The sequence below is a fragment of the Leptosomus discolor genome, chromosome 9, assembly GCF_034619465.1.
Source record: "Leptosomus discolor isolate bLepDis1 chromosome 9, bLepDis1.hap2, whole genome shotgun sequence".
NCBI classification, from domain to species: domain Eukaryota; kingdom Metazoa; phylum Chordata; class Aves; order Leptosomiformes; family Leptosomidae; genus Leptosomus; species Leptosomus discolor.
Window position 1 is genome coordinate 35561321 of NC_141399.1, and position 26782 is coordinate 35588102.

Below are 26782 nucleotides of genomic sequence, written 5' to 3' on the forward strand. Positions count from 1 at the left end.
GATGTATCATTTTTTTCTGAATTAGGAAAAGAATTGTGTGTACAGAAGTTCAATTTGAGTCATTTTTATAGACAGTTCTTACATTATTCAGGTATATTTGTTCTTATAGGAAGGGTATCATGAGTTTAGATTATATACAGTTTTTAGGCTTTTGTTATAAAATGTGTAGAGCTGCAAATCATGGAGATTTATGTATTCATTAACAGGAATTGAATGGAGATGTAAAATATGTAAATATAACATTTGTTACACTGCTTTTCAGAGTGATATAGGAAAAATACAATGTATTGTGAATCAAGTTTTATTTTGCTTTTAAAACTAATAATCGAGTATGTTTTAAAATGAGATTCAAGTGTACCTTGAGCTTGGGAGAAGGTAGAAAGAAAACTTGGCTCTGAATTTTTGTGTTATAAAAAGCTTTAGGATGGGTTAAATAAAAGCTTTGTTCTTAGTTACTGCATTAGTGGCAATGGCTTTTGCAGTTTTCTCAAACACCATGTTCCAAATCCCTAAAAAACTCCAAAAATCCAAACAGAACCCCAAAACTTAAGCTACTTTCATTTATATTTTTAGTAGAGATTACTTTTTAAAAAAAAAATTTGGCAAAGTACTTATCTATCTTTGATATTTTATAGTTATTTAAGGCTTGCAATATGAAGCAAAAAGATATAATTAATGTAAAGAAACAGACTTCTTTCATTAGTGCTTCCTTACAGCAGTTCCTGTATTTCCCAGGGCAGTATTTTACCCCATTCATGAGTAAGTGCTTCTTGGTGGCTGTGCACAAGCTGAGAGACTTACCCCAAACTCATTTTTATGAGTCCACGTGAGCTCCCTGAGCTCATAGGTGAGGAGCAACTTTTAAAGGATACAGGATTTTGTTCCCTCCTGCCCCCTGCTTCCATCAGTAAGGCTGCAGGTGTGTGAGGGAGCTTTTTTATATGTATACAGAGTAATTCCTTGCCTTTCAGTGAATTTTAACCATCCTTTTAGTTATTGAAATTTGGTACTGTACGTTTGCAGGTCACCTTTAAAATCATAGTTCATTAGTTTTCAGCCAAGATTAAATTGTTTATTCAGTGCATTAATGGCTTGTGGTATAAAGATAAAAAGATAGTGTGAAACTATTACTGAACTCCTTTCACTTACAATGACATTGATTTGATTCATCTCAGCTGGTAGTATAAACTAAAATTCTAAGTTCAAAAGTACTAGTTTCTAAGGTAGATGTCATTGAAGTTCAAGATAAAAAGAGTACATGAAATTAAAAGTGGAAGTCTGCTTTGAAAGAGGAATTTTAAAGAATTGTGTCATGAAAAGGAACTGGACTATACAGAATAAGCGTGTGGTAATGTCCCTGCCTTTGACTGACTGCCTTCATTTGTGGACAAATTTGTAACACTTGCATAAAAATAACACTACTGTATGAGAGAACCTGATTCTGTATGGCTGTTATCTGAACAACTAATTAGAATGCAGGGTCAGAGTTGAAAAAGTAATCTGAAAGTTCTGCTTAGGCTTCAGGTCAAAATTGTGTCCTTCTCTTACGGACTTGCTACAATAACAGCTGCCAAGTAGTCTCAGTTGTATAAAGCAGTTCTGTTTTCTTCAGTGAGTTTGGTTTTTAGAATACCTGAGTTTAATGCATTTTTGTATTTAAATTTCAAAGGTTTTTTTTTAATCCATAGGAAAAACCTAGTCAAATTGCTTTACTGTTTCTTTTTAAAAATATTATATTTCTGTTGTTTATGTATCTGTGTATTGTGTTTCATCATGAGAGTTTTGATTTTTGTTTTAAGCTCATTCCATCTTTTGAGTCCATGTAAAATAAGAACCCCAGTTTTTGTTGGTTTGTTTGGGTTTTTTTTCCTCCTCCTCAATAAAAATACTCTTGAATTATAGCTTTGCAGTCAAAGAAACAGAATTCTTTAGTGCGTGGTACACCTGATTTGGCCAGGATAAAGAAATTGTAATGCTTTTCATAGAAACGCTTGAGGTTTCCATTCTGGCACTGACTCAAAACTTTAAATACATTTTTAAGACTCTTTAAAAGACTTTTTTTTCCCCTTCTTCCCCTTGTGGTTTTCATCAGTCGGGATCTAGCTGAAGATATCCAAGAAGCTGGTGCATTGCCAAAGCTGCCTGTTTTTGGAGCCTCTGGTGCTGAGGGGGTTGCTCAGGAATCAGAAAAAGAGTGCCCACCAGTGGAGAGTGCCTTTCCGGCGGTGGAGAGCCAGGAACCAGAAAAGGCTACGGGCACTGAGCCAGCAGGTGCAACGGAAGGGAGTAATACAGAAATAACCTCTGAGAGTGAAAGTTCTCATAGTACGGCTTTAGGCGAGTCCACTCTGGAATTGGGAAAAACTGGAGCTGCACCCTTGGAAATTTCTGCCCAAGAACCAAAGAAAATCACGTATTCCCAAATTGTTAGAGAAGGCAGAAGGTTTAATATTGATTTGGTTTCCAAGGTAGGAATTGAATGACTCTTTTCATATTAGTACATTTACTTTGCTTAAAATTCTGAAATTTAAAAAAAAAAATTTAACGTTGAGGAACACGGGACCTTTGAGGCAAAAACCCCACTCTTGGGAAGTAAGCAAGCTTTAGTACCCTTCAGCCAAACAAGAGCTATTTCATATGTGCTCTTTAGTGTTTGTTTATAACCAAAGAGTTAGTAAAACATAGCTCAGAAATATGTCTATAAAAGTAAATTCTCTGAAATTTAGCACTTAATACCTTCAAAATTGCTCTTTTCAAATACTACCATTAAAAAAATTTCTAGTTTTAAACAAGGAAAATCACCCTACTTGCAGATCTTTGGTGTTTTTAAAATTAAAAATAATTTTCCTATTGGAGCACTTCCTGGGTTTTAGATTTTCCTGTGAAACTCTCGTTGGCTGTCTATACTCAGACTAAAGCACTGAATTGTAATAAATTTTATTGGAAAGTAATAATAATTACAGTTAATCCATGAAAGAGAAGCTGACTAAAATTAGTTATCATTGTGTTGAATTCCTGCTAGTGTGTGTTTTACTTAGAGGAAAAACTGTTGCTTTGTCATACTGCCTAAACTCTAAAGTCTGCCTTTTGCGTACTGTGCAGTATATGTATATGGCCTTGCAAATTCAAGTTAAAAGGAATTTTTTCTTACCTCTGTGCTTTAGACTGTATGTGTGCTCTGCAGTGTGAAGTTTTTTCAAAGTTGCATGCTTAATTTTTCATATTCTGTATGAAAAGATCTTTCAAACCTCTGGAAACTGGAAAAAAACTTTTCTTCAATAACTTTAGTTCTTTGTGGAGACACTACAAAAAGTGTTGTTGTCTCTGTGTTCCACATGTGGATACCTCTTTCATGCATCATTGGAATGACATCATGAAAACAATCGTCGATGTATAGTGGTGAAGCAGATAATACTATTTTGTATTCTTTTTATACTTTTACTGTGCCACTGGGTTACATGGTGTTAATTGCAATGAATACCAGAGATTCTGACAGAAGAGTAGTCATTCGGGCAAGGCTAGTAGTTTGTGTTAGTTTCTCTCTGGCACTGGGACACAGACTTTGTTGTAGTCTCCTCATTAGTGTTCCAGTAAACCTTTATCTTGAAAATTCCTGTGTGATCATGCAAATTCGGTAACTCAGGGCCACAAGACTTGAAGCGTGTTTAAAGTAATCTCCAGTGCTTTTCTATTCTGACGTATGTCTTCAGTTAATGGTTACATTTTAGTCCCTTCAGTATTTAATGATATATTTGTAGCTTATAGAAAGGGTAAAGGTAGACAGATTATAAATTAATATAACAGAGTATGACTAAACCTTAACTGGGCGGTTAAGGAATTTACATTTAGAAAATGTGACATTATCGTTTCAGGTAATTTAAGAGACAACTAGTGCTGATTTACACAGACAGGTTTTGGGAAATGAAGGTTCTAAGATACAGTGTTCAGGGATATATAGCATACAATACAAAGAAATTATCCAAGATGACAATGCAAAAAATAGCCTCAAGCTATGACTCCCAGACTAATAAAACTAAATGAGCAGTAGGCTGACACCTTCTCCCTTTCTCTTCTGTGGACTGCTTTGTCTCCTCCATTTGTATGGTCGCTTCAGTTAATTCAATACTATTTTGCACTTATTACATCTTGATATTCTTTTATTCAGATTTTAGTTCACTGTGAGTACTTGTAAATAGTTATAGAAAACACCTTACAAGTTAATACAGTTGGTATCACTGTTTTCTTTTGGTATAAGCACTTTCTCTTTACTCACTGTTTTCTTTTTTTTCTTCGCTGTGCAGCTGCTTTACTCCCGAGGTCTGCTAATTGACCTTCTAATTAAGTCGAACGTTAGCAGATATGCAGAATTTAAAAACGCAACACGAATTCTTGCATTTCGAGAAGGAAAAGTAGAACAGGTATCGTGAAATAATGTATTGCATATGTTCAATTTTATCTTTTTCAAGTCAAGATACTTGAGACTGGTTTCTTGAGAGTTTTGTAGCAATAAGCTAGTATTTTGCCTTAAGATTCTCATTTTTGTTTCATTTCTGGAACCGGAAGGTGTTTGTATGTGCTATATATAAATAGTTTTATTAAAAAAGCAAAAATAGGAATGTGCAGTCCAATAAACTGTTGACAAAAGTCTTTGCCTCATTTCAAATATTTAGCCCGTGATCGACTTGGCAGTTAATTAAAGATTCACAGGTTTTAGGTTTTCAGATTTGTATCATAGACTTGATTTGTCTCTGCTACTTCCAAGAGAAGTCATGGGGTGATAATGCCAACAGGAGATTTTGGCAAAGTTAATTAATACAAACTCTTCTGATTAACACTGCAGTCAGAGATGCAAGTGAAATAGAAGAGAAATAAGAAGGGGAAGAGGCTGAAAAAGATTGAAAAATATTGTGGAAAATTGGTAACTTTTATTATAGTTATAATAGAAAATAATGGAAAGAAATATATAAGATGATAACTATAACAGAAAACAGTAATTTAAAATATTTGTTAGGTAATCGGACTACAGTGTTGCTTGATGCTTTTTACATCCAGAGTATGGAAAGTATCTGAAATTATTAAGAAATATTTTCCAGGTACCTTGTTCTAGAGCAGATGTCTTCAACAGCAGACAGCTCACTATGGTGGAAAAGAGAATGCTAATGAAATTTTTGACATTTTGTTTGGACTATGAACAACACCCTGATGAATACCAAGGTAGTGTTTCATTGAACAGTGTACACTCTCTTCTTAGGAGTTCCTTTAGTTATGCACAATTTTGATAGCTCTCCCGTGTTTTCACGCAATTTATTTTTATGGATTAATTTTCAAAGTATACTTTGACCTTTTCATGGCCTTTTCACCTCAATGTTAAATTTTTCTACTTAAGCACTTGCTCTTCTAGTTCCCACATCATTTATTGTTTACATTTTTCTTTAACAGTAAAATTATATATTACAGCAAGGTTGCAAAATGTCTTTTTTACAATTTTGAGTTGATTTCCTCCCACCTCGCAGGGGTTTTTTAATATGGTGTGATGTATCTGATTTTTCGTTTCTGTTGTTTGGATAGTATTGAAATCTTCACAATATGTTACCACAAAGTCAGAAATAGAGAAAATTGATGTTTTTAACTTTGAAAGTAAATGAAGATTGAAGTCTTTTAGTTGTAGAGGGCAAGTACAAAGTGCCTTTGTCAACTGTTGCACTTATTTAGGCGAGAGAAAATCTGAATAATTTGAGCCATAATGTGCAAAGAATAACAAGCATCAGGTCAAAGAAGAAAATTGGCTAACAGAAGGAAGGTGCTTTGGCTTTATGCACCTGAGAGTACAAAGAATGAAGTGATGTTCTCAGTTCTTGGAGTCTAAAAGTAAACTGAAGCAAAAAAGGAAAAGTCTGTCAAAGGGAAATAATGGGGAAAGAGGAATAGTTAAACTGTTGACATGAGTTTCAGACTGAAGCATATCAGTGCTTTTGTAGCTTGACAGTAGGTTGACTAGGGAGTATTTTTGAAATAATGTAGCATTAAAAGGAAAAATTGTAAAGATACTGGTTTGATTACTTGAACAAGACCCTTAGATGAGGTATAAACATTAGAGAAAACTATTTTAAACATATGCAAGAGAGAATTGGTCAATATTGAGAATGATCTGGTAAGATGAGAGGAAAGAGATTCTGTAATGAACTCTAGAAAATCCTGAAGGGGGAAAATCTCATTAGGCTGAAGTGGTTTATAGATAGGTGATTTCAAGTTTGCTGCTGCTGGAGGAAATGGAAGTTCTCAGAGTGAGAATATAGGTGATATTTAGAAAATTTGTTAAGTAAAAAAAGGAGACGCCACATCAATTTTAAATGAATCCATTGATTAATGTACCTAAATGACATCAGATTTATTTTACATCCAGAGATAGTTAAACAGATTTTGTTCCTACATTTTAATTACCCTGGGAAGTAATTTGAAATATTTCGAGTCAGATTAGTCTAATGTAATGACTTCAGAAATTTAAAATTGCTCTTGGTGAGATCATTACATTTGTGGGAAGGCAGAATTTTAATAGGAAGAGTTCACGATAGTGAGGAATTATTTTTAAAGCTTTTTTTCCTCTAATATTTAGAGTTATGTAAGAAGTCTGAAGTGAGGAAAAACTTGAGAATTTTTTTTTGGAACAAAACAAAAAAACCCCTGTCATTTTATGACTTGCTGCTTGGCTGTACAAAGGGTGGTAAGATACATTTGTAATGAAACAGTGCTTGAATCTGGAACAGAATATATAGCTTGATAATACTAGTCTCAGAATTGATGGAGTTGTTTCTGAATTACCTGTGAATTTATATATAGTAATTACTTTCATTATGAAGATAACTAAAGTTTTTTAGACATCAGTGAAATGCAACACTTGCGTTAAACATCTCCTGAAAGATTTGTGTTTGTTTGCGTTCCAAAATGTGTCAGCAATAGTATTAATTTAAAGGGGAGATTTGCTTCCCCATCCCTGTCATCTTTGTGTCTCATCCATACTTGTTTGTTGCGAGCAAGGCATCAATTTGAAGAAATTACTGCACCTTCTCATCTTTGGGTTAAGACACTATGTGAATGGCTTCTCTGTGCATAAAGGTGCACTCTAACCGAATCAGGATGGATTCAGCAGCACCATTCTTGAATGGGTGTCATTCAGGTATAATATTTTGGGTAATTTACAGGAAACAGCGTCCCAAGGCCCTTCAGTGGATTTTTGTCCACAGTTTCTTACTTTTCTCAGATGATTGAGAAATGGATTTAGATCAAGTCTAACATTGAGAATAGATGAAACCATATTTAGAGGTTGCTTTCTAGACTGTTGGAGACTCATACAATGGGTTTGTGTTATTTTGAAAGAATTTAGTGGAGTGATAATTCTGTCTTCTCAGAGAGCTCACTTTCTGGGCTTAAATTTTTTAACTTTCTTTGACTTGGATTATCCATTTTCAGGAAGATGCTTGTTGAAAAGCTCAGTTGCTTTCGGTTATTTAACTACTTGCTTAGTTGAAGCGTATGAGAAAATACAAATGTTATACCCTTTACCTAAATTTACTTTTTCCTCAGACTACGAGAACAATACATTTGCTCAGTTCTTAAGAACACGGAAGTTAACACCCAGCTTGCAGCACTTTGTTCTTCACTCTATTGCAATGGTTTCAGAGACTGATTGCAGCACTCTTGAAGGTCTTCAGGCAACAAAAAAATTTCTTCAGTGCCTTGGCCGCTATGGCAATACACCATTTTTGTTTCCTCTGTATGGTCAAGGAGAGATACCACAGTGCTTCTGCAGGTAAGCTTCACTCTTCTAACATATATGTTCCAAAAAGGAAATGGAAATACTTGGTAACCTAATGCTAATAGATACCATTCAATAGGAATCATTCTGTCAGCAATTTTGTGCTGGTTTCATTTGCTTTACATTTTCATTGGCTATGAAATTCCTGCCCCCTGCTTTCAAAAAAAGGAGAAAAAAGAAAAAAATAATTGGAAATTATGCTTCTTTAGTATTTTGAAACAGTTTCATTGTATTCCGAATGCAACTTGTGATAGCTGGCTGTTCGGGTGGGTGCCCATGGTAGTAAGTACTAGGGAATGAGAAAGAGATAATTGAACTCCTCCGTAGCTATCCATTTTTAAAACTGTCAGAGGAGACTTGGAGGAATGTCTCTGCAAAGGGATGACTGTGCGTTTTGGTAGGTTGAGATAATTTATGTGTTAGTCTTCCTGAAGTTACAAGAAGATGTACGTTTTCAATTTGTGTTACTAATTAATGCGGAGAGTGCATCTGCCGTTCATAGGTAGATATTTAATAAAGAATTGGATTTTTCTGAAAGAGGCAAAATTGTGCCATGTTGTCCAGTTTATTATTAAATAAGAAAAGTTCTGTAATTCTTTCACCTTTGTTACATCGTAGCCTTATACAAACAGGGCAACTGATGTCAAATCATGGCCTTATTCTCTTGACATAATTTTCTATATCTGTATAGACCACAAACGACTACCTATGAATTGAACAGCGGAAAAGGTATTGTGAAGCCCTGTGACACTGAGCCATATACAGACTGCAGTTTCACATTCTAACATCTTAAACCGCAGCCGTATGTTCTCCACCACTTGAGCCCTAGAACATAAAACAGAAAGCCCTATTGATTCCAGGATAAAACAACATCCACTTCAACCCCTGTACTTGAACTGTGGGCAATGAAAATGCGTGACTCGTGAGGTGTGTTAGGGATCATAGTTCTAGCAGAGGAGTTTTTAATGGATGTTTTTGGGGACCATCAAGAATACATGTGCAGAGGGTGGGTGGTTTTAATTTTCAGTTGTTTCCAACAGTTCAACAGGCTTTTAAAAGGCTGAGGGCTTTTTTAATCTTTTCTTTTGCTGGCAAGCAGCCTTTCCATCTGCTCTATGTGGGTTTTTAATGTAGTAACCTGTAGGTCTGAAGTAAACATTAGCTCTGTCTAAAAAAAGCAGTATTGCATGGTGAGGCCATTTTGTTGTCTGAGTGATGTTTATATATCATTCATTTAAATATCAGTGCAATGTCTTATCTGCTTTGGTCTTTGTTAGTGGGCAAGTTCTGCTTCTTAAGTGTGTGCCACTATTAAGAAATTGTGGTTTACGGCACGTTATTTGACATTGTCTTTCTGTCTTCTCTGTATGATAGATTCTGTTTTTCTTCTCTACAACAGTACTTAAACTAATGCTAGAAGTGGCCTTAGCAGCTTGACCGTATTTGGCAGTGTATAGGATGGGTGCAATTATAGGTTGATAGAAATGTTCTGGAATAAGTGTCATAGTTCATGGAAGGCATCTATAAAGTGGCTGGTTGGCACCAGCAGCTGCCGTATTGTGTAAGGTCTTGTTTGGCCTTAGCAACTAATGAAGGCCATGTGGAATTGTCCTGTGTGGTGTATATATGTAGATTACTGAATGCTTCTATTAGTTCATTAGACAACTAGCCGTTGTTCTGTACTACATTGAATAGCAGTTTATTAACATCCTTTGTCAATAGCCTTTCATCTGTACCTTAAACTGTATTTGTATGGAGATTTAAAAAAATAATTAGGTGCTCAGAGAGACAATTTGTGAACAAGAATTGTTTTTAGGTAAGTACTCCGGACACAGTCATGCAATAGAACTTGTGTTAGTAGATTTTATGGATGTCTTTCTGTCTTTATAGGACTTCATGTGGGACCACCAGATTAGTAAATCAAAAGACTATCTTGCATTCTTGAAAGCCCTTTGGCTTTATTTTGTTTAGTAGCCAGCACATGCAATTTTCTGATCTGTAACAGCAATATATTTCAAGAGTTAGCAATAGGGGTGTCTAGAAGTTGTACAAATATTTTTATTACAAAATCATTCCATGGTCACAGGAAATCTTCAGATGGCCTGAAATTTCTATTTATGTCCATTGATTGCTGCATTTTAGTTTGGGTTTGTTTTTTTTCGAAATTGTTCAAACCAAGAAGTAATTACACTTTTAAAAGGTTGGTATTACAAACATTCTGATAGAAAATGAAGTCTAAATGTCTTTGGCTTAAGGTCTTTTGGGTTTTGATTTTAGCAATTTAGGGGCAATCACAGGGTTTTTTAATTATTTTATTTTATTTTATTTTATTTTTTTAGATTAATCACAGTTTTTATGTGGTCTGCCTTGGGTATTATGTCTTGCTAAAACTGAGCAATATCCGAAGAATACTGTTCAGACTGTATAGTAAAGTGATAACACCACAACCTATACATCATATGCTACAGCTTTTATCACCAGGTTATCAGAATAAGGTGTCACCTGTTCTGTGATTTCTAACCACCGTTCTATATTCTGTTTTAATGTAAACCTCTTAAGCGTTTCTTGCAGCCGGTTACACTGTGTGTTCTCATCAAGGCTACTGTTATAAATGGCATGCATGCATATTTATGTGAATGAGTCAAAGACATTTGTAAGTCACATCCTTGCATTCTAAATGAATTCTGCATAAACAGTACAACGTTTTATAACTACTGACGACACTTGAGTGAGTAAAAGCGGTGTTAGTTCTTTATTGGTTTAAACAGGTATGGTTTAGGAGAGAAAATTAAACTTTTATATCCCTGTAATGTACCTCCCAATATGTTGAGGTACAGATGTGAGATTTTTCTCTCCATAAATTGGATTCGTGGTACAAAGAAGGACATTGGAAGCCTCATGCTATTGACAAGCAGCGAAACTTTACTGGACTGTATAACGGCTTCCTTTGGTTCAGACTTCTTGGTATGAAACTGTTATGTCTCTTCCTCTCTAATGAAGCAGTGGTAGTGTTACGCTTAGAAAAATAAATATAGTAGTATCTCATTCTTGAGGAAAACCCAATCAAGCCTTTACATTTGATGTGGTAAACATGAGACACTGGAACTTTGATATGTAAGGCAGCTAGGGAAATCAGTATGTTTTGCAGTTTGCTGTTAACATGTCTGTTGTAAATCTGTAATACAGCTTTCAGTTTCTTGAAAAAATGACACCAAAGAAAAACTATAATTTGGCATCATTGTAAACTGTGAAGTCTCAGTGATACAATGTTTAGAATATTTAATGTGATTTTGATGGTTTTTTCTGGTTTTAGAAAACACTTTTGGTTCCCTTTTACAGTTCACCTCAATGAAATATGCATCTTATTTTCAGTTTTCCTTTGAGAGGAAGTCTTGCTGGAAGCTTTCAGTTGTGATTCTTTTCACCTGTGACCAGTGTTGTTTAATGAATGACAGCTGAGAAGTCAGTTGCAGGTTGTGGCCTCACTTCTGTGATTTTTTTCTCAGTGCTTCCTTTATGAACACACTGGATTTTGGGGGAGGCTGTGCATAGTTTCTCTTCAGTTTGGTTTTCGATTCTTTCTTCTAGACTCTCGCAAACATGAACATCTAAATGGAAATAGGACTTTTTGAGGAGTGGTAGTGTAGTTTTTTCCAGTTTGAAGTTTTAGAGGGAATTGGAGACTATGTGCTGTCTGTCATCCCATAAAGCTTCTAGGGGGTGACACATAATGTCACTTTTCTCTTTGTTTAGGGTCATCCAAGAATTGACAGAGGTGGTCATGGTAATAGGTGTTGAGGTGGCAGAATGTATTCAGCTGCTTTGCTGTAGGCATTAGTGATTCACTGACTTTTATGGGTAGTCAGTTAATGACTTGCATTTCCTGTAAATAGGCTTTGAACTTTTACATTGTGTGTATTTGGTTGGCAATGTAACCTTTTCTATGTAGTTGTTACAGATTCCAGCTGAAATTAGTCATTTTTGTGTTAATGCCAGTGACAGTAGTGATTTTGGGATGGAGGAAAGATCTGATTAAGACGGTTCATCTTTTTCAGCCCCTATATTTACAAGAAGATTGAGAGTCCAGGCTGAGGTATGATGGATTGTGTGATTGATTTGGAAGGTTCCTGTATATATTTCAAAAATGAATAATCAGGTTTTACCCTTACATCTGAGCTATTATCTGCTACAAATGTTGAAGCTTCTGAGGTAGTCTCAGGTACTTTAACATTTCCAATTGTGTCCCTGTTACAATCTCTAGGAAGGTTTTAGTGTTCTAAAATAAAGAGTGGACTTTAGGAAACCTTACTGTGATAAGCACTGAGAACTGATATATTAAAAATTCAGTGTAACATCCTTTTTGTTTGAATCTATACATGAGTAGCATGTCTCTACATGTGAGCCATATGCATAACTTTTCTGAATGTTAATTATATCATTTGGCATATTAATGAGAAATTCAAACAATGTTAATTCCTTGTGACGATCAGATATGACAGATTTGAGTCTTAGCACATGCGCAATTCTGTGCAAGTTTGAAAGAGTCACAGGTGATTTAAAAAGCGTAGGCTGTATCTGAGATATCAGTTCAGTTCTACATTTCAAAATACATACTTTCATATTTATATATCTCTTATGACTTAGGATTATTGCTTATCTTTGGACCTGAAAATTTATTTTGAAATTGCTGACAACCTGGTTTTTCGTAACATACTGCCTAGTAAGGGTAGCTGCAATGCTGCTTTCCTCAATTATTCTCACTTCTATTTCAGTGAAATAATAAAACTTTTTATGTAGCTTGGCTTTTAAAGACAAACCTAATATATATCTTTTTGCTTTGTTGGCAGATGAATGCAAAATGAGCAAGGTAGTTAGCATGATTGTTTGTAGGATCAGTTGTTTGTTTTTCCCTCTAAAGAGAAACTCTTTCTTGGGATAAACATCAGGGCAGTGAGATAATCCATCATTCTGAGACCTGTTCACTAGTGATGGATGGATAGATTGGTAAAGTAACTCAATAATCTTCATTTTTTTTCAGGTTATTCACAGATCAGTGAGCATTGTCGTTAATAAAGCTATGGAATGCTTTTGTGTCCTTGCCCACGTTATTTCTCAGAATTTGACAGGAAAAGACTTTTAATTTGGAAATAACCTTTGTTGTGAAATGCATTTTAAGCGTATGAAACTTTGAAAATACCTCGCCATTCTAGATTTTATCTTTCTTCTCTGTAAGATGTTTGTCAGTTCTTTTGTTTAAAAAATTAGTTACAAATATGAGAGCTTTTCTGCTCATTATTTCACTGTCTAGAAATGGTGTTCTTCAGAAGCTTATACCTTGTGAAGGCCTTCGACTGTTAGAATATATCACATGGGATGCTCTGTATCATACGAATGTTGTCAAAGTGTATTGATTTCAGATCCCTACCTAGGTATGGAAAAGTTTTCAGTCAAGAAATTGTATTACAGGGTTAGAATATATCCTGTAGTATAGGCAAAATAAATGTAATGTTACATTTTTAAAAGGCTGAAAATAACTTACATTGTCCTACTCTGATTCTTGATCATTCTTGCTTCATTTTATGAACTTATTTGGAACTTAAAAGTACAAAATATAAATGCTATAATGAGGTGATATTTCAGTCATTATTTGCTTGAGTAATTAAGACTATAATAAAATGAAGGATATGTATCTAGTACGTTATTTGGTATTGTCTCTTAACAAGTAAATTACACTCTGCTTGTGTGAGGATGTGCAGATTCTGGCTTATTCTTCCTGAGAATTAGGTCTTAGACATGTGAATATGGTACAGCATTATCAGAAGGTCTGTGGAGATGACATGAATGTTTATTATTGGAGTAAATCTGGGATGTAGATAAAAACGTAGTTTAGCAGAGTCCTTTTTCATTACACTAGAAGGCAGAGAGAGGTAGCTTTGAAAACATTACTGAATTAGTTAAATAGTCCTTGAATTTCATTGAGGGTTAAGATAACTTGAATTTTTATGTCTTTTCTGAAGGCAGAGAGCACATAAATGGATTTTATAGATGATCTAATGCTTAGTGACTGGTTTCTGGTTACTCGTTTTCGCGTCTCTGCCCTGTGGTCCTGAGTTCCCAAGCTCCCTTTTGAGGACAGAACTGTTGTGTAATTGCAACTAAAGGAGCTTGTGCAAGGAACAGCTGCTTCTCTTCTAAGGTCGATAGAACTTGGAGCTAGGCAGGGCTCATACTTCTACCTTCCATAGAGATTAGTCTTCGGAGTGCATTTGTAGTTAACTACCATCACAGTAGTACAGAAACCGCTGAACTTTTCTTTTTTTTTTTTTTTTTTCCCCTCCTGCTGTGTAGTAATTTCTTACAATTTCCACAATGGTTTAGCCATTATTTCTAGGACACTTCTAGTTAAATAATTGAATATGTTGCCTGATGAATCCGAACTTACTTTCACATAAGTCATCTATTTCTTGAGTTTGGCCTCCCAGGGAATGATTCTTAACCTAAATTCACTGCAAAGTAGTGTTAATTGCAATATCCTTGAAAAATGTTTGTGTAATTCTTCCATTTAATAAGCAGGTATCAAGCAACTTTTCTTTCAGATTCCAGTAAACTTTTCTTAAGCAGCTATGCTAATACAGCTACAATACAGTTAAAATATGGTGGTTATCCTCTAGTTCAACTAATTTCAGATCTTTGCCCAAAACTCAGTCGAACGTACACCAGGCAACTTAAGGGCAAGTTGATTTCCTAGCAACTTAGCTTCGAGGTCTGTTTTTAGACCATTTTGTAAAGCAAGATGCAAGTGTATAGGATAGATTTGTTGAACAGACTGTTTAGGGTTAACAATGTTGTTATTTTAAGAAACAACACTTTTTACATTGTGGTTATGACCATTCGCAATCTTGACTGAACTACTTATTTTAGACGTAGTCTCAAATTCTTCACCTCACATTTTGAATTTTTGCTGAGAAGACAGTAGCCTCATAGTTTATCATATCAGTCATCATCTTTCAACAGTGTTTGGATTTACTTTGCACTTTCTGGAAGCACAATAAAGTTATTCAGAAACAGAACTCATTAATATCCCTTTGTGCTTCAACAAATGATGATACTTTTCCCTGAATAGTTTTATGGGACTTTTTCTGGCTATGCTCTTACCCAGATAAATTTTCGTAATTCTCCATGACTTGTAACCATTTGCTAAAATCTAAACCATTTTCACTCTTCCTGAGATTGTCTTGTAGAGAGCTTGTTAGGTTGATTTGGTAAACCTTGAAGTATTGTTCTTTCTAAATAGTTTGAGAAGGCTAAATCCCAGACTGTTTGTTTAAAAAAAAAAAAAAACCCAAACCCCAAAGCAACAACAACAAAAGAAAACCCTAAAACAAAACCAACCCAACGAACAAACCATCACAAAATACTTCTGCTGGGAAAAGCAGTTGTATTCAAGAGAGCAAATCTAAAATCTGGCATAAATCTGCTTGTTGTATGTTTTTTATTATTTGATTGAGAAACCTGTTACCATGGAGTAATCTGGTCATCAAGAGTTTGTGGTCAAACTTGGGTTTTTCTTCTTTCATGAGCATTGGAAGACCTACTTCCTGTACAGATATTTTTCCCCCCTCTTGAGTGTTCCAAGTTGTAGGATGCCACAATTAATTTGTTTTCTCATGAACCAGGAAATTAGATTAATTTTACGCAGAAGACTTTGCTTTCAAAATTCTTGTATGCTAAACATCTTTTCTCCTGCAGAGGCTCTTTTATTTCCTGTTGTACAGAGAATGTGCTTAAGGGTATGCCTGTGTACCTCTCGTGAAGTTAGTATTGTTTTTTCTTATTCACCAGCAGTAGGAGCCTATAAGAAACTGAAGTTGGGTGGATTGTATACTGTCTTGCAAATTGCATGTCTAATCTGTCAAATACTACTTCTACAAGTTTTCCTTCTGCAGAAAGTAAGAATATAGCAGAAAAGATAATTCAACATCTGCCGAATCGGCAGCTGTGAGCAGTAGGACAGCCTGTGTAACGCTGCCAGGCGAGCAGGGGCTGAACTGGCCATGTTCATGTAGCCCGTTGAGGGTGGTGTTGAACCAAAACGCTTCTGATCTGAAGTGCAGCCCTGACTGTGGATAGAAGTAGGCTTTTGCGTCAGAAATGACTTAAAGCTAAGCAGCTGCTATTCCAAAGCAGATTTTAGTAAAATACCATGCACATATGTGTTAGCAGTTTTTTCTGCAGTTACCATATTTGTGCAACGTCAGTATTTCTTAAATGAGGATTTTTGTTCTGTGGTTATTTTAAATGTAGAAGATAAGAAATTAGTTTCATAGTCGAGCACTTGTAGAAGGGGAAAGCTAACAAGTGTGCATAGCTACAGGAAATTTCTGTGGTGTTAGTGACTTTCAAGCACATTGTTACGTAATGGTCTCTCTTTTATTTTTTATTTTAGGAATTTATTAATGGATACAACGAAGCTACTTTTCCACCACTCTTAGACTCTAAACAATTCTTCTGCAAGAGTCATTAGTAACATGGCTCTTGTGTTAGTAATAAGCTTGCTAATAGCACACTTGCTTAAATTACTGACAGCTTAAGTGAAAACAGAGCTTAAACATGGTCTTATTTTTGTCAACAGTAACTTCTCTGGTTTTAGAAACAGCTTAATAAATCTACACTTGCATGAAGCGAGACTGGAAATCTAGGAACATGAAAGTGTATGATGAACTAAGATTTTTATTGCAATGTCTTCTAATGTTTGAGCTTCAGAGTTGGAATCTTGAGCCCGTAAAAGTCAGCATTGACTTGCCAAACCTCTAAACTTGCACATAATAGGAACTGAAATGTTAAAACTCTTGAAATAGTTGCAATTCAGTGCAGATTTGGCCATTCAGATATCATGATCAATAAATATTAATCCTTGCCAGACTCTGATGAAATAGGCTTAAGTTATTGCTGTTTCGTAATTATGGAAAAAAGTGAACAGAGGGTCTAATGCAGCTTGGGGTAAGTGATAAGTAGGTGTATTACTTCCTGAGCTTTGTGCTCTAAACAAAATCTAAGAACACCAGTTTTGATCTTGTTACTTATTTTACTGTCACATACTATATGCTCTACTAAAACTCTTTGCAGTATGTGAATGTATATTTATATATGTAGCAGACTAAACCCCATACAATAAAAAGGAGCAATTTCTTAGTTTTAAAATGAAATTTACTTTTTAAATCCTTAGGGAAAAAAAAAAGAGATTTGCTATAAAATGACATTTGACTTGGGCTACCTTTTTTTTTTTTTTTTTTTCCCAACCCCTCTCTCAGCTGTGGCATTTCCTCCCTGAGCTGTTACCATTCCTGCCTGCTGTGTCTTTATCCATGAAAAGTTTGCTGAAACTGAAATGAGCAGAAGTCCTTGCTCTTCCCCGCCCCCCCTCCAGTGTTTTGGTTGGGAGCTTTGCCATTACAGCAACTCTTTCCGTAGCATTTCCCAGTCACAGTGCTAGGAATTCCTTCTAGTTTACCATGCTAGGACCAAAGTGAAGATCTGGTGAAAGAAATTGCCTTGCTATATGAGTACAGGCATAAAAATCGTGGTTCTTGCAAAGTACTCTTTGAAAATTAAGAAACATCTGGTTGATAACTATGCAGGAAGTTACTGACAGTTTTTAAATTTGTAATTTTGGTAATCGGATTTATCAACTGGGCTGATTCTGTAATCTTTCAGGACCTTTTAAATTTTACAGGAATGCTGAACACAGTCTTCAGGAAAAAGTCAAAATATTTGACTCTTCATTTGCTTGCTCAAGCACTTATCCCATATTATCCTTCCCAATACCTCTCCAAATGCCAGGACAGTTCTGGTTCCTGTTGATTATCATCTTCATTATTTCTTTGATGCTTTTTTCTGTATTGTTTTGTCTTCATCTGGGTGGGTGCACATACTGAGATTTGACTTTTTTTTGTGGGAACTCTGTGTTGAGAAAAGCAACTGTGTTTTTTTAACTGTGGCTATTTATTTGATTTGTCTGTCCTTTTTAATGTTTTTAGAACGTACAACAATATTGTAGGAAATGCTGACATTGTAGGGACCTTTCAGGAAACACAGAATTTAACATAAGAACCAGGTCACAGCTTTCTCTGTGTGTGAAAATAAATTGAAAGAGGACAATTCATTAATTCAGCACTTGGCATGTTTTTCTTTGATCTTTTTCCAAAGCTTGCTGTGCTGTACATGCAGTATTCAACTTTAAGGAGGGAAGCAAGTAGTTTTGGCTGTAGATAACTGTTCAGTTGGGGAGAAAAATATTAAATTTTTTAATTAATAATGCCATGCATTTTGGAAAGTAGAAGACAAACTGTATGCTAGAAATAAAACCTCTCTTTTTTTGCTGTGGAACTGTTTAATTTGGTTTTCCAATTGTTTTATGTAGTTTCAGAATGTCTGTAATTTAAGGGTGTTTGTGGTATCTCTGTGCTGAAAATCAAGATGTCAGATAGAGAGACATTCTATTTTTGTTCAATTAATATCGGAGAGCATTACATCAAAGCAGTAAACTCCTCTTGTAGCAACAGATGCAGCAACCCTGAAGCCTATTTTCTCTCTTGTTACATTAGTGTTTAATTAAAGAAAACAACTAGTTGGAGGCAGTTACTTTCTGTGAAATGTAATGAAGATTTATTTTGTAAGTGACCTTCACTGTATTAGCTGAATCAGTAATCAGTAAAATTAGTAGAATAATCAAATTATGTACAAACTCATAAATCATCACGAAGATGCTGTCAAAAATTCAGCTTTTAATATGTCTTATTGTTTCACAGCAGTATTAAAAATTACAGCTGCTGATTCCTGCCTTGATGGGAACTGAAATGGCATTTAAAGGCTGTGTATGATGGAGGGCTACCAGGCCAAAAATTTTCACAACTGTTAATTTAGCTGTAATATGATTTGATGTCACCAGGGCAAAGTTGAAGTTGAGTACAGTGTTGTTGCTATCTTTCAGCAAAACTTGAATTATTGGTGTAGGCAGTCGCCAGTTAATTAGAGTAATATCAGTTTAAATGTCTGTCATTTAGGGTTAATGGTATCAAAGAGTTGCCTTGTACTTGAAGAACAGTCAAATCATCTTGAATAGCCTATTGTAAGAAGGTAATGTTAGCATGATGATTTTACTTTGTCATAAATTATTGGGATGCCATTTAGTTTAATATTTCAATTTCTATATTTAAATAATTTTGGCAAGTTCTTCCTGATCATGTCATTTTTCATGCTAGGCTGTTTTAATAGCTATTTTGGCTTTTTGCTATTGTTTAACACAACACAATCAAAATTCCTTTCCATTTTCATTTAAAAAGAGTAGTTTTCCGCTGGCCTACTGTGAAAACAGGTCATGCCCTCCTCCACTGGATAGCAGGCTACTTTTGAAAATAAGTAATTCACATTTTTGCGCAGCCAAGCAGCAAAGTTCTTTCAAAGCACGGTAGAAAAATAAAGTGCATATGTCAAAAAGCCTTTGACTGTGGTTGAAGTCAAAGGAAAAATATAATTTATAGTTTTTAACACAGGAATCTTAGTTCTAGTTAGGTTAATAGTGCTGTTCTTTTATACAACATATGAAATAAATTCATCTGAGTTGGTTTGAAAGATACTAATACATGCTTTGTCAGGCAAGAAGCCGTTGATTGCAGCATTAGAGATAATAAGCCCATAGCTCAAGGCTCTATAATAATTCTTCAGTGGATGCTTGACCTTTGTGTCATCTTCCACAATTTCCAGACGGTCAAGGCTGGGATTCAACATGGCGTATATTCTCCTTGCTTTTGCATGGGTAGAAAAGGTGTTTGTAGGGAACTGGATCTTCTGATTCAGCCAGCAGCAGGTGATACTGCTGACACTTCCTTAGGCTGCTGCCTTTTGGAGGACAGCTCAGAAGAGGTGCAAGTTGGTAACACACTTCAGGCATTTGCTGTGCTGCATCATTCGTGCAGTTTAAAAGGTCTTGCGGTACTACCTGCCTTTGAACTACCTACTAGGCCTTTTGAGTGTCAATATGAATTCCATTTTAGGAAGTCAGGCTTCCAAAATGAAAGTTTTCTTTTCAAGTTCATCATCCATGAACAGATACTAAAGCTCTCTAACTTCAAAATAAAATAAAATCAATTCAAAACAAAAATATAAAGCAGCCAATCCCCCCACACTCCCAAACTGTTAGTAAACCAGGAGAATCCTGCTATCACCCCAGAAATCTGGGAGAACTGTGTTCCACCAAAATAGCCTGCCTTTCTCATATTTCTTGTTTGCTTGGCTAGTCTGATGCCTAGTTAATGCTAGGCGAGTATTAGAAACGTAGCCGTGCTAATCCGTTGAGTTACAGTGTAAACTCTACAGAAGATAAATAGAATTAACCATTCTTATTTTAATACAATACCGAGGCAGAGTCTGTAAATGAAATGGCAGGTGTAATTTCTAATTTTTATGCATTCCAGGTTTCAGCTCTGTCCTTCCATCTGTGAGCTGAACATCAGATGGCTGGGTTATGCCAAAGCTCAGCTGAGGAACAGGAACTCAGAAGACTCAGTTTCTTTCTCCTACATGGTGAAACTGAACAGTCTGTCACAGTATCGAATGTACTACAGACTGGTTTATGATTTACTCATATGAGGCTATTTACTTTTGATAATAGGGATCACAAGAACAACAAGGTGTCTTTAAGTTGTAGGACAAAGGAAGAATTGTCAAACACCACTTGATAACATTTGACAGTTGTCTCTGATAGAGCAGTCCTCTCTGAGAAAAGGATATGCAGTTTCTGTCAGTATGCAGATTGTTTGTTTGTTCGTTCTCTTCAACATACATGAGAAGAGGTCAGAGATAGCTCATTGATCTGAATGAACCACTGGAGATTGTTAAATAAGTAAACAACTAAAAAAAAAATATTACAGATTCCTAAGATAGATCAGACATTGCAAACAGTCCAAACCTGAAACTGTATTGTAAGGGATCAGACACATCTCCCCCATCTTTTTTCTTTACCCTTTTCCACGAAGTAATTTCCATGCTGACTGACAATTGTAAAGAGAAAGATTTTTTTTCTTTTTTAACATCATTTGAAAAATAATTTTTAAAATGTTCTTACTAGTTTAGCTTTTGTCACACCAAGTTCTAGAGAACTTCATCCTCTGCATTTTGTATTGTAATAAGAATGCCTCTGGAATAATGCACTGCAAACAAAAAACTGGCTGAAGTTTGTCTTAATTCACAGCTAATCATGAAGCTTTGAAGATCATGAATTACCCTGCTTTATAGTGCTCTCAAAGAATGTTTAAAGAGACTTTTTGAAATACATGGCAAAAAGAATATTGATTGTTTATACTTGCTTGATAGCATTTTGAAGAGTGTGGGCTTATATTAAAATCTTTCAGGAGTTAGAATTAAAAAAATGTTTAAACTAGCCACGTCACGTCATTTCAATGTTAATGTGGATCCAGTAAAAATTTTAGGCATCACTTACAGAAACTAAATTTTCAGGTTTTGTGAATTAATTTTTGTGTCACATCAAATGAACAGAAAAGTAAGACCCAAAGATTAAGCCTGGCTTTTGGCAGATATAGGAAGTTAGGATGGAGGGATTAACCTGGGATCATGTTTATTACCAGACCAACTGAATTTACACTGTGCAGCTTTACGGGAGAGCCGTTTCAGACTTTGTGCATAGGACAGATCATCTAGTGAAGAGTTTTAGTCAGAGATAACTACAAGGGAGTGATAGTACACCTTGGGTAGTGATGAAATTTTGCAGTGGGTTGACTTCACATGGAGTCCCTCATATTTAAATGTCATAATATAGTTTCTTTAAATTCTGATTCTCCGTAGAGTTTAAAAACAGATGAGTTGTGATACTGGCTTAATGTTTGGGTAGCATAATTGTCTTTGGTTTAGGTATTTGGTTTTATTTGTAAGTAGAAAAATGCTAAATAGCTTAGTATGCTTCAGCTTTTGAAGAACTGTCCTTTGAAGCTCGTTCTTTTTTCATTTAGGAATTTTTTTTATTATCAGTCCATGCACAGAATATCTTAAGCCGCTATATCATAACAGGCAGAACCTGGAGGAATCAGTATTTGTAAGAGGTCACCTTTATATTGTAAGAGCCCTGTCTATAGGGGCAATTCTCAGTGCTCTCAAAATTTGAGTTGGTTGTAGGCAATGAAGTTCCCATGGTACATTTTGTAAGAGTAGAGAAATAATTTCTGAATCACACTTTGAATTCCAGTAGGAGGTTGGTATGGTTATCGTGTGTTCTTATATTCTTACTCTACACCATGCACAATGTAGCATCATCAGAATATAGCTATTCTGTGTATCTATGCAGTAAATAGGTGCTTTTCCATCCTGAATGACTGAAGATGGTAACAGAGAACTGAGTGCTCAAGTGAATGTAACATTTTAGAGGACTAAGTTAAATGCTATCACAAAAAAAAGCTAACAACATATCCTTTACAAAAACTATAGGACATGTATTATTTCGATTGCTTTGATTGTCTGATTCAAAGATTAAGACATCATTAAAAAAGTACTGCAACGTGCACAGTACATTGCTTTGTTTATGACACACACTCATGTTGGTTACTATTAGTTGGTACGGGAGTAACCTGTGTGTTTTTCTAATATGTTTCTAGGATGTGTGCTGTATTTGGTGGTATCTATTGTCTTCGCCATTCTGTGCAGTGCCTTGTAGTGGACAAAGAATCTGGACGGTAAGAGTAATATAAGTAACCTTCTGTTTTTATACAAAATACAAATGAAAAATGTGTTAAGTCAATTTAAGAAAAAATGATTCTTCAAAGATCCTCCTTGGTATTAATAACACATCAACCTTGATTAAAAGTAATTTGTGTATAGGTCCTCCAGAACAAGGAAAGTGGGTCTAGAATATAGAAACTAAATTAATTTCCCTGTGATATTACTACAGCTCCTGATCACCCAAGCTTGGAAGACAAATCATTTCAGCTGCCGGGGGGCTGGTGATGAGTGATGTTAGTTTTCCTTGTGGCCTTACCTACTCTAATTGATTTTCATCAGATGACAACAAAGCCCTCTGTTATTGCATTTTTAAAAATGGAGCTCACCTAAGGACTCATCAGATTAATCTTTGCTGATAATGCATGTCACTCCAAGAGAAAAGACTTTAATGAGTTTTTAGGTAGATTGTTGTCATAAACTATGCTGCCCCCTTATCCTAGGATAAATTCTGTTATAACAATATCAGGCCTGTAGGCAGGTTTAAAGTTGAGCTGAGAAAAATCAACCCGTGGTTTTTTCCATAGTGGCATTTTTCAGACCTCTGTAAATTGTCATGGTTTCTGTTACATACATTCTATCAGTTATTAGTCTTAACTGCAGACTTCAGCTCTCTTAAGAGTCTGTTTTGAGCTTAGTTTCTGGAATTGGAAATTCTAAAATGTTCCATAGAAAATTTTGAAAATTAAGCTAGGAAATATGTATAACATTTTATTAGGAAAATTAGTTAAATGATCAGTGTAATGTATTTTCTTTCCAGTTGCACTGCACATTTCATTCTTTGAGCATGGTACTTTTAGCTAGATTTGTCATGACATGGTCAAGTATTGATCAATTATTTCAAGTATCAATCAAACATTTCTGTTTTCCCTGAAATTCTGTAAACAACAGATTTTATCTTTCTGTCAGTTCCTTAAGGTTCTGAAGTTTGTTGCACAGTTTTAGACTTTGAGATGCAAATGTGGTAGTATTTCCCAATGTGTGTCATTGTTTTAAGTGCATGATTCATATGCGAATAAATCATGCCCCTTTCGTAAACTCTGTAGTTTATTTTAACAGTAATATTTGAACTTCTACTGTAGGCAGCTTTATTTTCCAATAGCATTTAAATAGTTAACTTGCTCTTTCAGAGGGACAAAGCTTAGAGTTAGCAACTTCCAAACAGGACTCCATGGAGATCTTAACTGGTCGGGTGCTGGTTGCTGCAGTTTCCAGCTTCTTTTGCACATTCTGAAGACCTTTGAAATTAATGTTTTCTTTGCTAAGGTTATATGTAATCCTTCCAGAAAAGGTGGAGTGCTGCTTTTCATTTAACCTGCTTTTATGTTTTGAGTCTAATAGGTTCCTCAGGGTTCCAGAGAGCTTAAAAAAGACTTGAAACCTGTGAGGCTGCTTTAGTGGTTTGCTTATGCCATTTTCACTTAAAACTGAAGGATAGATTTTCTGAGGTGCAGATTTACAAAAATATTTTTAAATTTAGTAATGCCATTATCTGATGCTGAATATGAAGAAGCACAGATATTGAGCTTCCAAAGTCTAGTCACCTGCCTTTTCCTTGGAGCCGCATGCCTGCTTCGGTTGTCTCTTTTCAGGTCTCACATTGTTTCAAAGCAGGTATTTTACCAAGCAGTATTTCTAAATCAAAATAAAAGTAAACAAAATATATATAAAAGAGAAAGGAAGCGTCTTGAGGAAGGAACTTCCTTGAGATGATCAAAATAATGCAGCCTAGGTCAAAACATGTTTTTTAAAAAAGGTATTTTCAGCAATGAAAGAAGGATCATGTAACATTCTCTTTTTTTTTCCCCTAATACTTTTAAAGTCTCAAACATAGTCTTCATGGCAAAAATGTCACTCAGAAAGCTGAGTTTCTTTGACCCAGGTTTATGTTTTTATTCAGTTATATTATTTTCTCTTTATATTCTTTTCTCTTGCCTCAATGCAATACTACTTCTACTTGTGAAGTCTTTTCCTTAGAGTGCTACTTAGCAAGGTATCCAGTTTTGTTGCCAAAGATTGTCACTATTTCCTTTCCCTTCTTTTTCTTTCTTCGTGTTCTTTACCTCACTGTGTATTTCCTCCTTGCACCAGCTTTAATTTCCTCTTGACTTTGGGCTCCAGTGTTTTGCCTAGTAAAAATCGGCTATCAAATTGTTAATGAGGGTATTTATGAGCTAGTGAGCTTTTGGGTCAACAGGCCATTAATAGCAATTGGAAACAGACAAATTCGTATCTGGTCAGTACAGCTGCCTCTGTAGTTTCAGAGTCAGCTTACCTTGGTTACAAATAGGTTAAACTCACAACAGTAGAAGTTTAGTCCAATTGTGCGGTATTCGTTACTATTTTATAAGCATATTCCGTAGGCTTCCTGACTTGGTCAAGATCTTACTACAGTTATTTTTCCACTAATTTTAATATTCTTGCTTTAGTACATTTAAGGGAAATTTATGCTTATAGCTACAGCCTTGATTTTCTTCTCAAACTTTTTGTTGATAGTTTAGCATTTAATTCGAAGTTCCTAAATGCCACCAAAATTTATTCCAGCTCCTTTCTAGACATGGCTAACGTTCTCTCCAGCACAAGAAAAATAAAACCCCATTCAATATGTGGTTGAACTGCTTTTTCACTTTTTTACTACCCATATCTGTATAAAGAATAGTAGATTTCATCCACAGTTATACAATTATTTTTATCATTTTGCTATAGCCCTTTTTATTGTTTATGAAAATAAGATTAAAGGAAGACAGTGTGAAAATATAGAAACTTTTAGACATACCTATTTTAGGGTTTTGGTAATCCACTTGAAAATCTACTTTTTGTGTGTTGTATCAGATTAGATCTGCTGTTTTAATACGTATGCAGAACATCCTGCATTTTTGAGAGATCTCTGATGCTCTGTTAGAAAATAAAAACCACATCATATTCCTTAGGTTGAGGAAAAAGCATATTAAATGTATACATTATGATTTTTTTTCTTTTTGTTGTTTATTTTTTCTGTGTTTATTGTAGGTCACTTTTTGGGTACATATGATAAAGTTTAAAGTATTTTAAATTACATAGATTGCATTAATAATAATGGTAGGCATTTTATGTTGCTCACACTTTACATATGTTTCTGATTACATAATTCTGTCTCAAAAATGGAAAAGATATGATGAATGGAAATTTATACATCTGTAATAAAAAGATATAGCAAACACATAGTAATTTACATATCTTTCTTGAAATATTGCATACTGGCTTTGTCAGTGCTGGTAAGTCCATTTCAAGGATGTCGCCCTTAGTCCATTAGTTTGGATAATGAGCCCTATAAAGTACATTTATAACTCGTGGCACTGCAAGGAGATGGATTCTAATTTTCATCCTTTTATCTAGACACATTGAAAGAAGGTCAATGGAGGGTTCTCTATGATTCATTGTCCCAACACATATCAGATGACAGAGACCTGATAATGTCAGCGCATAAGTGTTTGCCATATTTGGAAGCGCTACTTGAAAGAAATTTTCTCAGCATCATCCTTTGAAGTAAAGTGGAGACTGAAATTAAAAGTGCTATCTCTTTTTCTCTTTAAATTCTTATCAAACGTATGACCTGATAGCTATTTCTGAACAAAGGAGAGGAAACAACACTTAGCAGGAGAATAAAAAGCATGTAGTTGCTTTTGCTGGCTTTGAGTGATGCAACATGACATTTAATCAACCTTTCCCCTTCGATAATGTTTAGGGGGGTGGCAGGGGAAATTGTTTCATAAACAATAAGAAAGGTTATAATTAGAAATGAACTGTGGCAGCTTGGCTTCCTTGTTCATTTGCAGTATTCAAATGAGTGCTTGAGAATTACATCAGTTAGGTTAACATTAAGAAAAAAGTACTTAAAGTTGCAAGTGAAACACATGTTGAATAGAATGTGGTTGAAACTGTATGAAGACTACTACATGTTTAAAGTTAATGCTTATACCATTAAACCTCTTTTAATTAAGACTTCTTTTAATTACTTTATTCTTTTAATTATTTAATGTTTTCAAGTTATCCATTGAATTTGAGGATAGGTATATATACAGTAACCAGATTCCTGTGAAATCAGCATTAGAAGTTAGTGTTATAAAAATGTGCGTAATTAATCATGAACTTCTTACATTTGTGAACAAATGGTGTGTGCCCCCTTTTCAATTCTCATTTCAAGCT

General features: G+C 35.1%; 1 protein-coding gene across 1 annotated transcript in view; it reads left to right on the top strand.

Annotated features, from left to right (window-relative positions):
- The window catches only part of CHM (CHM Rab escort protein), a 69876-nt gene that overhangs the window by 25553 nt on the left and 17541 nt on the right, over window positions 1-26782 (top strand). The window contains exons 5-9 of the mRNA XM_086470674.1: window positions 2093-2468; window positions 4302-4418; window positions 5094-5214; window positions 7582-7807; window positions 22477-22554. Coding sequence (XP_086326800.1) covers window positions 2093-2468; window positions 4302-4418; window positions 5094-5214; window positions 7582-7807; window positions 22477-22554 — 918 coding nt within the window. The remainder of the gene's footprint in view (window positions 1-2092; window positions 2469-4301; window positions 4419-5093; window positions 5215-7581; window positions 7808-22476; window positions 22555-26782) is intronic.